At 41.0% G+C, this 12,910-nt stretch overlaps 2 protein-coding genes across 2 annotated transcripts; both read left to right on the forward strand.

Annotated features, from left to right (window-relative positions):
• The first annotated feature begins 1,403 nt into the window (after positions 1-1,403).
• On the forward strand, positions 1,404-3,644 carry LOC132042890 (uncharacterized). Its single transcript, XM_059433397.1, has 2 exons — positions 1,404-3,260; positions 3,381-3,644. Exons 1-2 carry the CDS (start codon positions 1,416-1,418, stop codon positions 3,642-3,644), a joined length of 2,109 nt encoding a protein of 702 aa, XP_059289380.1. The 5' UTR covers positions 1,404-1,415.
• Positions 3,645-7,797: 4,153 nt separating this feature from the next.
• LOC132042891 (uncharacterized) lies at positions 7,798-8,847 on the forward strand. Its single transcript, XM_059433398.1, has 2 exons — positions 7,798-8,621; positions 8,658-8,847. The coding sequence occupies exons 1-2, from the start codon at positions 7,798-7,800 to the stop codon at positions 8,845-8,847; spliced, it is 1,014 nt and encodes a 337-aa protein (XP_059289381.1).
• The last annotated feature ends 4,063 nt before the right edge of the window (positions 8,848-12,910 follow it).

Here is a 12,910-nt window from a genome sequence, read left to right on the forward strand (position 1 = left end):
GGAAACAACAACGAAATTCATGGAGACAACACGATTTGGAGCGAGGAAGGCCAACAAACACACACATGAAGGAAACGAAGCAAAGAAGATGATACATGGTTCTCACTGGAACATAAAACTCGTGCCATTGAACAACAGATAATACGGTGGGAGCATAATGAGAATCAATGCAAACAGTAAAGTGCACGATAGAGGTCACACCACCACCGTTTACGAAAGAATGACACGGTACGTTTGTCAAGATGCTAGTGTGAACTGGAAGCGGAACTCAAAAAAAAAAAAAAAAAAAAAAAAAAAAAAGGAGAGGGGGAATATGCAGAGAAGGCCGGAGGTGCCTTTGACTCGGGTGTGACAACCACAGTACAGCCGGGGTGAGAAACTCACACATCAAAGAATGCTTTTGGTGTGAGGCTTGCACTTTTGTCGGCAGGAATATGAGAAGGGTGTTGAGGTGGAATAGGGATCATTGCCATCGTGTTCAAGTCTATGGGAGGAGAACATGATGGTACTTTATCTACTCACACCGGTTTCTGTTTTGCAGTACCTTGGCAAAGGGAGAGCGCGGAGGAAAGGCCATCGACATTCTGCCATGCCACTGGAAACACGGCGGCTCCCCGCTTCTGCTCAGTGGTGTAAACTGAACTGCATCACAGGAGCAAAAAGAAACAAAGGCTGCAAGGACAATGAGCAGCAATTGCAAAGAATCAATACAGAGTTGGAAAGTAATTCACAAGAACAATTACTACAACATTTTACAGGTTGTAGGTGGTATATGAACAACAGATTTTTCAGAATTGATATACACAGATATACCAATGGTATACATGGTATACGGTGCTAATTTGGGACTGCTTGAAATATAAAGTTGCACTCATGATCTATTTATTGTTATCTTCTCAGTGGGTGGTATTAGCACCCCGGGATGCTCATCCTACTGAGGAATTATCAATATTTGGAGAATGCAGTATGCGACTTCATCTGCTGCACCAAGTAGCAGTTTTTTGGCCTGAATTTGATCATCAACTGCTCAAGATCAAGTTATTTATTACATTTTTCACTTTTACTTCCACTACTTTTAATTAATTCTTTAGCAATTTGTAGTATAAGTTAAGACAATCTGTAAGTCTTAATTTGGTCATTAGTTTAGTTTGCTCTTATTATTAGCCTTTGGCTACATTTGTAAAGAATTTTTTAATTTGTTTTGAGAAAATTTATAAAATTAGCCCTAGGAACCAAAATGCCTAGTGGACTTTAATAAAAAAAAAAAAAAAAAAAAAAAAAAAAAAAAAAAAAAAAACCCTAAACCCCAAAAAAAAAAAAACCCCTTCATCTGCTTGCTCTCTCTCTCTCTAGAGAGCTTCTCTCTCTAGGCGATAATCTGCGCCTTCTTTGCGCAGCTTCGTTTCAGGCCTTTCATGGCCGCTCAGGCCACTGGACAGCCTCCTAGTGAGGTTGTCCACCCCACCTTAGACTACTCAAAAATATTAAAACCCACCACTCTCAATCCACCAATACAGCCCGTAGCAGCCATTCCAATAAAACCTGTCGTTTTTCAGCATGGCGAACCCACAGTGCAATGGGATATAGACGAAGTTGAGCGCATGGTCATTCTGGAAAATCTTCAATATGCCGTTGTGGGGAAATTTTCTTATAGCTGGCCAGAATTTCATGATTTACGGGACATGATTCCAAGTCAATGTGAAATAAAAGGCAAGTGTGCTGTAGGATTTTTGTGCAATCGTCACGTCCTAATCCGATTGTCTTTGTTCGAAGATTACGTTCAGTTGTTATCCAAACCAGCATACTATATTAGGGATAAACATTATTATCATCAAATGAGACCACTCAAATGGGATCCTTGGTTTGACCCGGAGGAGGAGACGTCGATCGCGATAGCATGGATTTCTTTTCCCACGTTACCTCCTAATTATTTCGTCAAAGAAGCTTTGTTCTCATTAGCTTCAGCAGTTGGAAAGCCCCTCCATGTTGACTTAGCGACAAAGAATAAAACACGGCCAAGTTGTGCACGTGTAAAGGTTGAAGTTGATCTTTTAGCGGAGCATCCAAAGCGAGTGCAAATTCAATGTATTAATCCTGCGAATGGAGAAACAAGGTCTAGGTGGATTAAAATTAAATATGATTTTATGCCGAAGTACTGTACACATTGTTGTTTGCAAGGACATGATGAAGATGGTTGTAGAGTACTTCATCCTGAATTGATTCTGGGGAATAAGGAACAGCGAGATGATGTTAATGCCGAGAAAATTGGTAACCAATCTGCTACAGGTGATGGTGAACAAGCAGATACTGGAAAAAATCAATTAGCTACTGTTGGAAATTCAAAACAAAGTGGAAAACAGCCAGTTAATTGGAATGGGAAAAATTATACTGCTCCAGTTAGAGTTTTATCAAGCGGGAAGGTTGTTGGGAATATTCAAAAGACATGGCGATGGAATAAAGGTCAAAATCGACCAACTTTGATTGAGAATAGTAACAATCAAGTTTCAGGAAGTGGAGATGGTGTAGGTACTGGAAAAGAATTGGTTACGGTGGGGAATGGAGTTTTAGCACCTTTTCAGACTTCCAACAAATTTTCAACTCTTGATGAGGGTAATGAAAATAATAATCAGTTGGTCGAGATTGCATTGGCACAAGACACAGTTGAACCAGTGGCTAAAGTCATAGCGAGTGAAGTGGAGCAAAATTTGTCTACGAGTGACGCTAGGGGGGAGAAAAACGGAGCAGTCCCTGTTTTGAATGTTAATGCAAAAATTTTTTCTCCAGCAAAGAAAAATGAATCTCCTGGGAAGGAGATGAATACAAAAGAATGGGTGACTTCAGCCTTTCTCAAGGAAACAGGGGGTCAATTAGTTACTACTAATCAGTCATGCCAAGAAGTTCCATCTCAAACATGTACTAATACTACAAAGGAAGGGGACAAAAATTTGTGGAGTGATCAAGTGGAGGAGGAGAAAGAAGAGGGTGAATTAATTGCTAACAAAGTTGATGAACGTGCCAATGAACAAAGTCGACTGGATAGCCAAGATCAAGGCGATGGTATCAGTCACACAAATTCTGAAGCAGTAGTCGTAATTGCAGGGGCTAAAAATCCAGCAAAAGGACCAGAAAAATGCAATACTGATGAAGAAGGGGTGAACAAAAATGGAACTGAAGCAGCGACTTGTTCAGGTGGGAATATGAAAGAGTCTGAAATAAAGGATGACGCAGTTGCAAACAAGAATAAAAGCAACATTCCAGCAGTTCAGCACGACGATGAAGATATGAGTATGAATGGAGTTAGTCAGGAAGTTGATAATTCTCCTGCAGTTGATACCACAGTTGTGCAGTTGCTAAAAAATAATTCAATGAGAAAGCAGCAGCAAATTGTTGCATCTACTGTAGCTTTGCCAGTTGTAGCTCATGGGGCTAAGTCAGGAGAAGAAATTAAAGAATTCATCGGCATTGACCGAGACGAGGAGTCCACTGCTCAAAATTTCCATAATGTTGCAAGAGAAGGGGATTTATCTCCTAGACAGATAGAAAAAGGAAAATCAGGTGGAAAACAAAGGAAGAAGCATCAAAATAACAGTGCACATGTTTCAGGTGTACAAACAAGGAGAACTTTGTCTAAATCCAATATGTAGCTATGAATAACGCTCTTATTTGGAATATTAGATCAGTACATACTAAGAAAGCTTTCAAACGGCTTCTGTCAATGCATAAAAAGTTCCAATTTTACCTTATTGGACTGTTGGAGCCTTTCCAACATGCTAATAAAATTGAAAAGTATAGAAGGAGATTGGGGCTGAACACTGCTTTGTCCAACATAAATGGTAAAATCTGGGCATTTGTTGATGAGAATTTTGAGGTGACGGTTCTTATGGATATGGAGCAGCAACTTACTTTAAAGTTGTTCAATATTGATCTTGGGAAGGAGATGATAGTTACACTTGTGTATGCAAAGTGTGATTCAATAGAGAGGGTTGCATTGTGGGATACACTCTATTCTCTAGGGTCTGATATGACTAATCCTTGGCTTGTAGCAGGTGATTTTAACGTCATTGTTGATGAGGAGGAAAAATATGGAGGGCTTCCCGTCTCCATCAATGAAGTAGAAGATTTCCGGCATTGCATACAAACATGTAATTTATCTGATTTGGGCTTCAAGGGAAGCATTTTTACATGGTGGAATGGCAGGCCGGATGAAGCTTGTATTTTTAAAAGGTTGGATAGGTGCTTGGGCAACTTTGAATTTCAACAGATGTTTCCTGGCTTAGATGTGTCTCACTTAATACGATTTGGCTCAGATCATTCGCCATTATTGCTTGAGTGCAAAGGTGACTGTCCACAAATTAAGAAATCTTTCAAGTTTCTAAACTTTTGGACAACTCATGAGAGCTTTCTGGATGTGGTGAGGGAGAATTGGAATACTGAGGTCGTGGCTAATCCTTTTGTTCAATTTAATCTTAAATTGAAGAAGATGAAGAAGGTTCTGTCGAACTGGAGTAAATCTACTTATGGAGATATTTTTCAGAAAATTGCTAACCTGGAGGACGTGATTAAGGTGCTGGAAAATCAATTTGAACTTGATCCTTCACAAGAGAACAGGCAGAGTTTGTTAAAAGCTCAAGCGGATTTGACTAGAGTGATGCATATAGAAGAGGAATTTTGGAGACAAAAAGCGGGTATGAGCTGGTTTCAGGAGGGTGACAAAAATTCCAGGTTTTTTCATGCTCAAGTTAATGGTAGAAGAAGAAAGATGCAAATAAAGAGGATCCAACAAGATGGCCAGTGGGTAGAATCGACAGAGGAAATAGCTGCTGCTGCTGTGAATTTTTTCCGAAAACAATTCACAGAAGAAGGAACCCCATCAGATTTTGAAATCTTAAAACATGTCCCCAGCATGATTGACATGGAGCAAAATGCACAACTGGTTGCTTGGCCAACGAAAGAGGAAGTCAGGACTGCAGTCTTTGGGTTGAATGGTGAAAGCGCAGGAGGTCCGGATGGTTATACGGGCAAATTTTTTCAGTCCTGCTGGGAAATAGTAGGAGATGATGTTTGCGCAATGGTCGGGAATTTTTTTGGAGGTCAGAGGCTGCCCAAATATATTACTCACACCAATCTTGTTCTACTGCCAAAGAAGAAGGAGGTGGTCACATACTCTGACATGAGGCCGATAAGTCTGAGTAACTTCGTCAATAAAATATTCTCAAGAGTTATTCATGATAGGTTAGTTGGCATGTTACCTGATTTGATATCTCCTAATCAAGCAGGCTTTGTGAAGGGGAGGAGCATCGTAGAAAATATTTTATTGACGCAGGAGATCATCACAGACATAAGATTGAGAACACGGGCAGGTCCTAATGTTGTCATAAAGCTTGATATGCAGAAAGCTTATGACAGATTGTCTTGGTTTTTCTTGACGAAAGTCCTGAGGAAGATGGGATTCGGTGAGAGGTTCATCAGCTTGATCTTTGAACTCTTGTCTAATAATTGGTATTCGGTCCTGATAAATGGCCAACCTTATGGTTTTTTCAAATCAACAAGGGGGGTAAAGCAGGGGGATCCTCTTTCTCCTACTTTATTTATTTTGGCTGCTGAAGTGATGTCTAGGGCCTTGAACGCTTTGCATAATAATTTGTATTTTTGTGGTTTTGGTCTTCCTAAATGGAGTCCGAAAATCAACCATCTAGCTTATGCAGACGACACCATTATATTTTCCTCTTCATGCTCTATTTCCTTACAATTGATTATGGAGGTGCTGACAGATTATGAAAAAGCATCTGGTCAGAAAATAAATAAGGAAAAAAGCTCAATTTATATGCATCATTTGGTGGATTCAGAAGTGGTAGATACAGTGCAGCGTGTTACTGGAATTGGAAGACAGGACTTCCCGTTGACATATTTAGGATGCCCTATTTTTTATAGTCGAAGAAATATGTCCTTTTATTCGGAGCTTATTCAGAAAATACTTGGCAAATTACAATCGTGGAAAGGGAAATTGCTTTCATATGGTGGGAGAGCCGTTCTTATTTCTCATGTGCTACAAGGGATGCCTATTCACTTGTTATCGGCTGTAAACCCTCCTGATTATGTGATTCAAAAATTACATAAGATATTTGCTCAATTTTTTTGGTGCAATACTGTTGGTGATAGAAGCAGACATTGGGTAAAATGGGTGGAGTTGTGTTTGCCACAGAATGAAGGAGGCGTGGGGTTCAGGTCCTTGTTCGATGTATCAAAGGCTTTATTTGCCAAATTGTGGTGGAACTTCAGGACAAAACCATCTCTGTGGAGCGCCTTTATGAGCAACAAATATTCCAAGAAGATTAATCCTGTGGCCGTACAGTGGAAAGAAGGTTCTCATATTTGGAAAAAAATGTTGGAAGCCAGAGATTTAATCGAGCATCAAATTTACTGGAAACCTAGAATGGGATCTTCTCAATTTTGGTTCGATAATTGGACAGGGCTAGGGGCATTGTATTTTATCACTCCGCCAGACTTTTATTGTGATGAGTCAATTATTAATGTGGCTGAAGTTGTGAGTGATAACAGGTGGAATGAACAATTGTTGAGAAATTTTTTGCCTGTTGATTTAGCTGAATACATAATGGAAGATGTCCAGGTTCCAACTCACTTTCAGGAACTGGATATACCTTATTGGATGCTAGAGACGACTGGAGAATTTTCTGTAAAATCTGCTTGGGAGTATATTAGATTGAGGGGTGAAAAATCTGATATATACAAGTATATATGGGTAAAGGGGCTGCCATATAAAATATCTTTTATGATGTGGAGAACCTGGAAATTTAAAATTCCTTTGGATGATGGTGTGAAAAATATCGGATTTAGTTTGGCGTCGAGGTGTAGTTGTTGTGCCAGGCCGCATGAGGAAACTATTGGACATGTGTACTTGAAAGAACCTATTGCTAATCGGGTTTGGGAATACTTTTGTTCTTATGCAGGTATATCCATTGGAGGATTACAACTTCAGCAGATTATTGTTAAGTGGTGGACTGCTCCTGTTCTTCCAAGACTTCAACCAATTTTTTGGGCTGTTCCTGCCATAATTATTTGGGAGTTATGGAAGAAAAGAAATTCCAACAAGCATGGCGAGAAGGTGACTGCTAACAGGATTATATATCAAGTCTCAAGCATTTTACAAATGCTCGTCAAGATCAGGAAGCCAGCGATTAAGCAAGTCCCTCACAGGTGGCCAGACATAATCCGAGTGTTGGAAAAATTTGTGCCAGCTTTGAAGGTAACGCAGGTTCTATGGAATTTACCTCCGGAAAATTGGTTAAAATGCAACACGGATGGAGTATCCCGAGGTAATCCAGGCAGAAGCTCCTATGCTTTTTGCATTAGAGATCCTTTGGGTGATTTGATATATGCAGAAGCTAAGGAAATTGGAGATGGAACAAACACATTGTCGGAGACTATTGCAATGTTGGAGGCTGTTCGATATTGTGTAGCTCATAATGTGTTCAACTTGATATTAGAAACTGATTCTTTGTTTCTAAAAAACTTAGTTGATGGTACTTGGAAGCCGCCATGGATTATCGCTGCTGAATTGGAGGAAATAGTTGAGTTGCTGGGGAATTTGAATGTTCAGGTCCTGCATGTAATGAGGGAAGGCAACCAGCTCGCGGATCACTTGGCAAATAATGCACTTGAACATGGCGACAGTATAGTGCATTCATTCAACGAGCTGGACATACAAGGAAAAAAGATTATTAATAGCGACAAGCTTCAATGTCCATATTTGCGAGTTCGGGCTGCAAGAAGAAGATGATGGAGTTGTGTCTCTATTTTATGGACGTTCTCAGGTGTTGGTTGAGGAGGTTGTCCACAAAGAATTCAAGAACTGCTGCAAGTTATTTTTGCATCATGCTACTGTTATCGCGAGGAAAATTGGTCATGGATTGGTTGATTTTTACTCATCCAGTTCAAGTTACGACGCTGCACTGCTTTGGGGTTTGGGTTACTGCCAGACAATTCCTTTGTTTCTTCAATATTTATGTGAAGGGATGCATTTTGGTTCGAATTAGAGCACCTACTGGTGCGACTTTTGTACAACACCAGATGGTGATGCGTAATGTGCGACGGGGCTGCACTTTTGGCGAACATTTTAGCTACTGTCCAGGCCATATTTGCTGCGTTTTTGAAGAGTGGGAAGGGCACCAAATGGTGCTTGTTAACTCAAAAACTGATGCAATTTATTTCTGCATAAAATCACTGAATAGAGGAGAAAATTTTAGCCTTGTTTGGTGGAATTTTACTCGACCAACTGCTGCTAGGAATGTTTTTCTCATTACATTTTTTGGCCAGCAATTTTGTAGTAGATTGGGATGGCTTTTGCAATCTGGTGTGAAATGGAGAGTGACGGGAAAGAAGAGGATGATGGGATCAACAATGTGCCACCATGTTCAAGTCTTTCGGGAGGAGAGCATGGAGGTATTTTTTATTGCTAACATTGTCTTCTTTTTTGCAGGTTACATTATTTTATACAAGTTTTATTTATTGATAATTTCTCAGTGCGTGGTATTAGCACTTGGTGCTCAGTCCATTGAGAGATCGTCGATGAATGAAACTTGTATGCTATGGGGATATGAACAGTTGTTCTGGCTGAGTTCAGACGAAAAACCAAGGAGAGACATGGGACCAGCAGCAGCAGCCACACAATATGCAGGCCACGCGCACACAGTAGCGCTCATACATGGAATACTCATCAGCGGAGGAGGCATTTGTGGCTATGTTAGAAGGAAGGAATTGATCAAGATTGAAACCATTATTGGCCTTTTGTTGATGCAAGAATCTGTTGACTTGGAAGCAACAGAATGAAACTTGTATGCTATGGAAATATGAAGAGTTGTTCTGGATGAGTTCAGACGAAAAACAAGGAAAGACATGCGACCAGCAGCAGCAGCTGCACAATATGCAGTTTTAGTAGGAAGGAATCATGCAGAGAAGGCTGGAGGTTTGCTAAACTCCACAATGATACATGGAGAAATAAGGAGTAATGTGCAGATGCCTTTGCCTACTGGTGTAAACAGTGCTGGTGTGCACCAGGAGAAAAAAAAAAAAAAAACTAGTTTTCATGATCAGGGGCAAAATGGGAAATATGATTTTTTGGTTGAAATGCTTCATGGGGAGATACAGATTGATGGAACCATTCTTTCACAACTGTTTGGGGTGGAGAACCTGGTTTTTAGGCATATTCACAACACTGCTGTTTACAAGGACAGTAGCAATGAAAGGATTGGTGCAGCAGCTACATGGCACAGCAGAATTTAGTACACACAGTGTTTGGATGTATAGCACTCTTGGTTACTGGTGTAGTGCTGTTGGAAAATAGCGCTGATATGTGCAGCACCTGGGGTTGCATGGTCAATGATAAAGCTGGTTGCTAAGCTTTGTACAGCACTACTGGGCACAATTGGTGGATGAGCGCATTTGGTAAGATGAGGAAAAACAACACAGATACAATGCTGGTTTCTAGGAAATATGGCATGAGAATAAAGAGGTGGTAATCCAGGCAGGGAGGAGCTTATTTTCTTTGACTACTGGTGTGAGGAGGCTGCTGGTGTGTCACTTTGCAGCCTCGGTTAGGTGGCTGTCACAAGGTGCATAAATGCAGCATTTTTTGCTGCAGCTGTGCAACATAAAAAAAAAAAAAAAAAAAAAAAAAAAGAAAGCTGCAGAGAAGGTTGGAGTTGTTTACTGGTTTGCAGCAAGGAAACAACAACAGAATTCATGGAGACAACCTGGTTTGGAGCAAGGAAGGCCAACAAACAACACATGAAGGAACATGAAGCAGCAGCATGATACATGGTTCTGCTGAACATGCAACTCAGGCCATTGAACAACAGATAATACAGCTGGGAGCATAATGAGAATCAATGCAGCGTAAAGTGCACAGTAGGGTCACACCACTACTGTTTACAGCAATGACACAGCTGTTTGCTGAAGATGCTAGTGTGAACCAGGAAGGGAACTCAAAAAAAAAAAAAAAAAAAAAAAAAAAAACAGGAGGGGGGAATATGCAGAGAAGGCTGGAGGTGCCTTTGACTACTGGTGTGACAACCAAGCTGCTGGGGTGAGAAACCTTGCACATCAGCAATGAATGCTGGTGTGAGGTTTGCACATCAGCAGGAATATGGAGAAGGGTGTTGAGGTGGAATAGGGATCATTGCCATCATGTTCAAGTCCTATGGGAGGAGAACATACCCTAAACCCTGAAACCCTAAACCCTAAACCCTAAACCCTAAACCCTAAACCCTAAACCCTAAACCCTAAACCCTAAACCCTAAACCCTAAACCCTAAACCCTAAACCCTAAACCCTAAACCCTAAACCCTAAACCCTAAACCCTAAACCCTAAACACTAAACCCTAAACCCTAAACCCTAAACCCTAAACCCTAAACCCTAAACCCTAAACCCTAAACCCTAAACCCTAAACCCTAAACCCTAAACCCTAAACCCTAAACCCTAAACCCTAAACCCTAAACCCTAAACCCTAAACCCTAAACCCTAAACCCTAAACCCTAAACCCTAAACCCTAAACCCTAAACCCTAAACCCTAAACCCTAAACCCTAAACCCTAAACCCTAAACCCTAAACCCTAAACCCTAAACCCTAAACCCTAAACCCTAAACCCTAAACCCTAAACCCTAAACCCTAAACCCTAAACCCTAAACCCTAAACCCTAAACCCTAAACCCTAAACCCTAAACCCTAAACCCTAAACCCTAAACCCTAAACCCTAAACCCTAAACCCTAAACCCTAAACCCTAAACCCTAAACCCTAAACCCTAAACCCTAAACCCTAAACCCTAAACCCTAAACCCTAAACCCTAAACCCTAAACCCTAAACCCTAAACCCTAAACCCTAAACCCTAAACCCTAAACCCTAAACCCTAAACCCTAAACCCTAAACCCTAAACCCTAAACCCTAAACCCTAAACCCTAAACCCTAAACCCTAAACCCTAAACCCTAAACCCTAAACCCTAAACCCTAAACCCTAAACCCTAAACCCTAAACCCTAAACCCTAAACCCTAAACCCTAAACCCTAAACCCTAAACCCTAAACCCTAAACCCTAAACCCTAAACCCTAAACCCTAAACCCTAAACCCTAAACCCTAAACCCTAAACCCTAAACCCTAAACCCTAAACCCTAAACCCTAAACCCTAAACCCTAAACCCTAAACCCTAAACCCTAAACCCTAAACCCTAAACCCTAAACCCTAAACCCTAAACCCTAAACCCTAAACCCTAAACCCTAAACCCTAAACCCTAAACCCTAAACCCTAAACCCTAAACCCTAAACCCTAAACCCTAAACCCTAAACCCTAAACCCTAAACCCTAAACCCTAAACCCTAAACCCTAAACCCTAAACCCTAAACCCTAAACCCTAAACCCTAAACCCTAAACCCTAAACCCTAAACCCTAAACCCTAAACCCTAAACCCTAAACCCTAAACCCTAAACCCTAAACCCTAAACCCTAAACCCTAAACCCTAAACCCTAAACCCTAAACCCTAAACCCTAAACCCTAAACCCTAAACCCTAAACCCTAAACCCTAAACCCTAAACCCTAAACCCTAAACCCTAAACCCTAAACCCTAAACCCTAAACCCTAAACCCTAAACCCTAAAAACCCTAAACCCTAAACCCTAAACCCTAAACCCTAAACCCTAAACCCTAAACCCTAAACCCTAAACCCTAAACCCTAAACCCTAAACCCTAAACCCTAAACCCTAAACCCTAAACCCTAAACCCTAAACCCTAAACCCTAAACCCTAAACCCTAAACCCTAAACCCTAAACCCTAAACCCTAAACCCTAAACCCTAAACCCTAAACCCTAAACCCTAAACCCTAAACCCTAAACCCTAAACCCTAAACCCTAAACCCTAAACCCTAAACCCTAAACCCTAAACCCTAAACCCTAAACCCTAAACCCTAAACCCTAAACCCTAAACCCTAAACCCTAAACCCTAAACCCTAAACCCTAAACCCTAAACCCTAAACCCTAAACCCTAAACCCTAAACCCTAAACCCTAAACCCTAAACCCTAAACCCTAAACCCTAAACCCTAAACCCTAAACCCTAAACCCTAAACCCTAAACCCTAAACCCTAAACCCTAAACCCTAAACCCTAAACCCTAAACCCTAAACCCTAAACCCTAAACCCTAAACCCTAAACCCTAAACCCTAAACCCTAAACCCTAAACCCTAAACCCTAAACCCTAAACCCTAAACCCTAAACCCTAAACCCTAAACCCTAAACCCTAAACCCTAAACCCTAAACCCTAAACCCCCTAAACCCTAAACCCTAAACCCTAAACCCTAAACCCTAAACCCTAAACCCTAAACCCTAAACCCTAAACCCTAAACCCTAAACCCTAAACCCTAAACCCTAAACCCTAAACCCTAAACCCTAAACCCTAAACCCTAAACCCTAAACCCTAAACCCTAAACCCTAAACCCTAAACCCTAAACCCTAAACCCTAAACCCTAAACCCTAAACCCTAAACCCTAAACCCTAAACCCTAAACCCTAAACCCTAAACCCTAAACCCTAAACCCTAAACCCTAAACCCTAAACCCTAAACCCTAAACCCTAAACCCTAAACCCTAAACCCTAAACCCTAAACCCTAAACCCTAAACCCTAAACCCTAAACCCTAAACCCTAAACCCTAAACCCTAAACCCTAAACCCTAAACCCTAAACCCTAAACCCTAAACCCTAAACCCTAAACCCTAAACCCTAAACCCTAAACCCTAAACCCTAAACCCTAAACCCTAAACCCTAAACCCTAAACCCTAAACCCTAAACCCTAAACCCTAAACCCTAAACCCTAAACCCTAAACCCTAAACCCTAAACCCTAAACCCTAAACCCTAA

Source organism: Lycium ferocissimum, unplaced genomic scaffold (genome assembly GCF_029784015.1).
Source record: "Lycium ferocissimum isolate CSIRO_LF1 unplaced genomic scaffold, AGI_CSIRO_Lferr_CH_V1 ctg18999, whole genome shotgun sequence".
NCBI classification, from domain to species: domain Eukaryota; kingdom Viridiplantae; phylum Streptophyta; class Magnoliopsida; order Solanales; family Solanaceae; genus Lycium; species Lycium ferocissimum.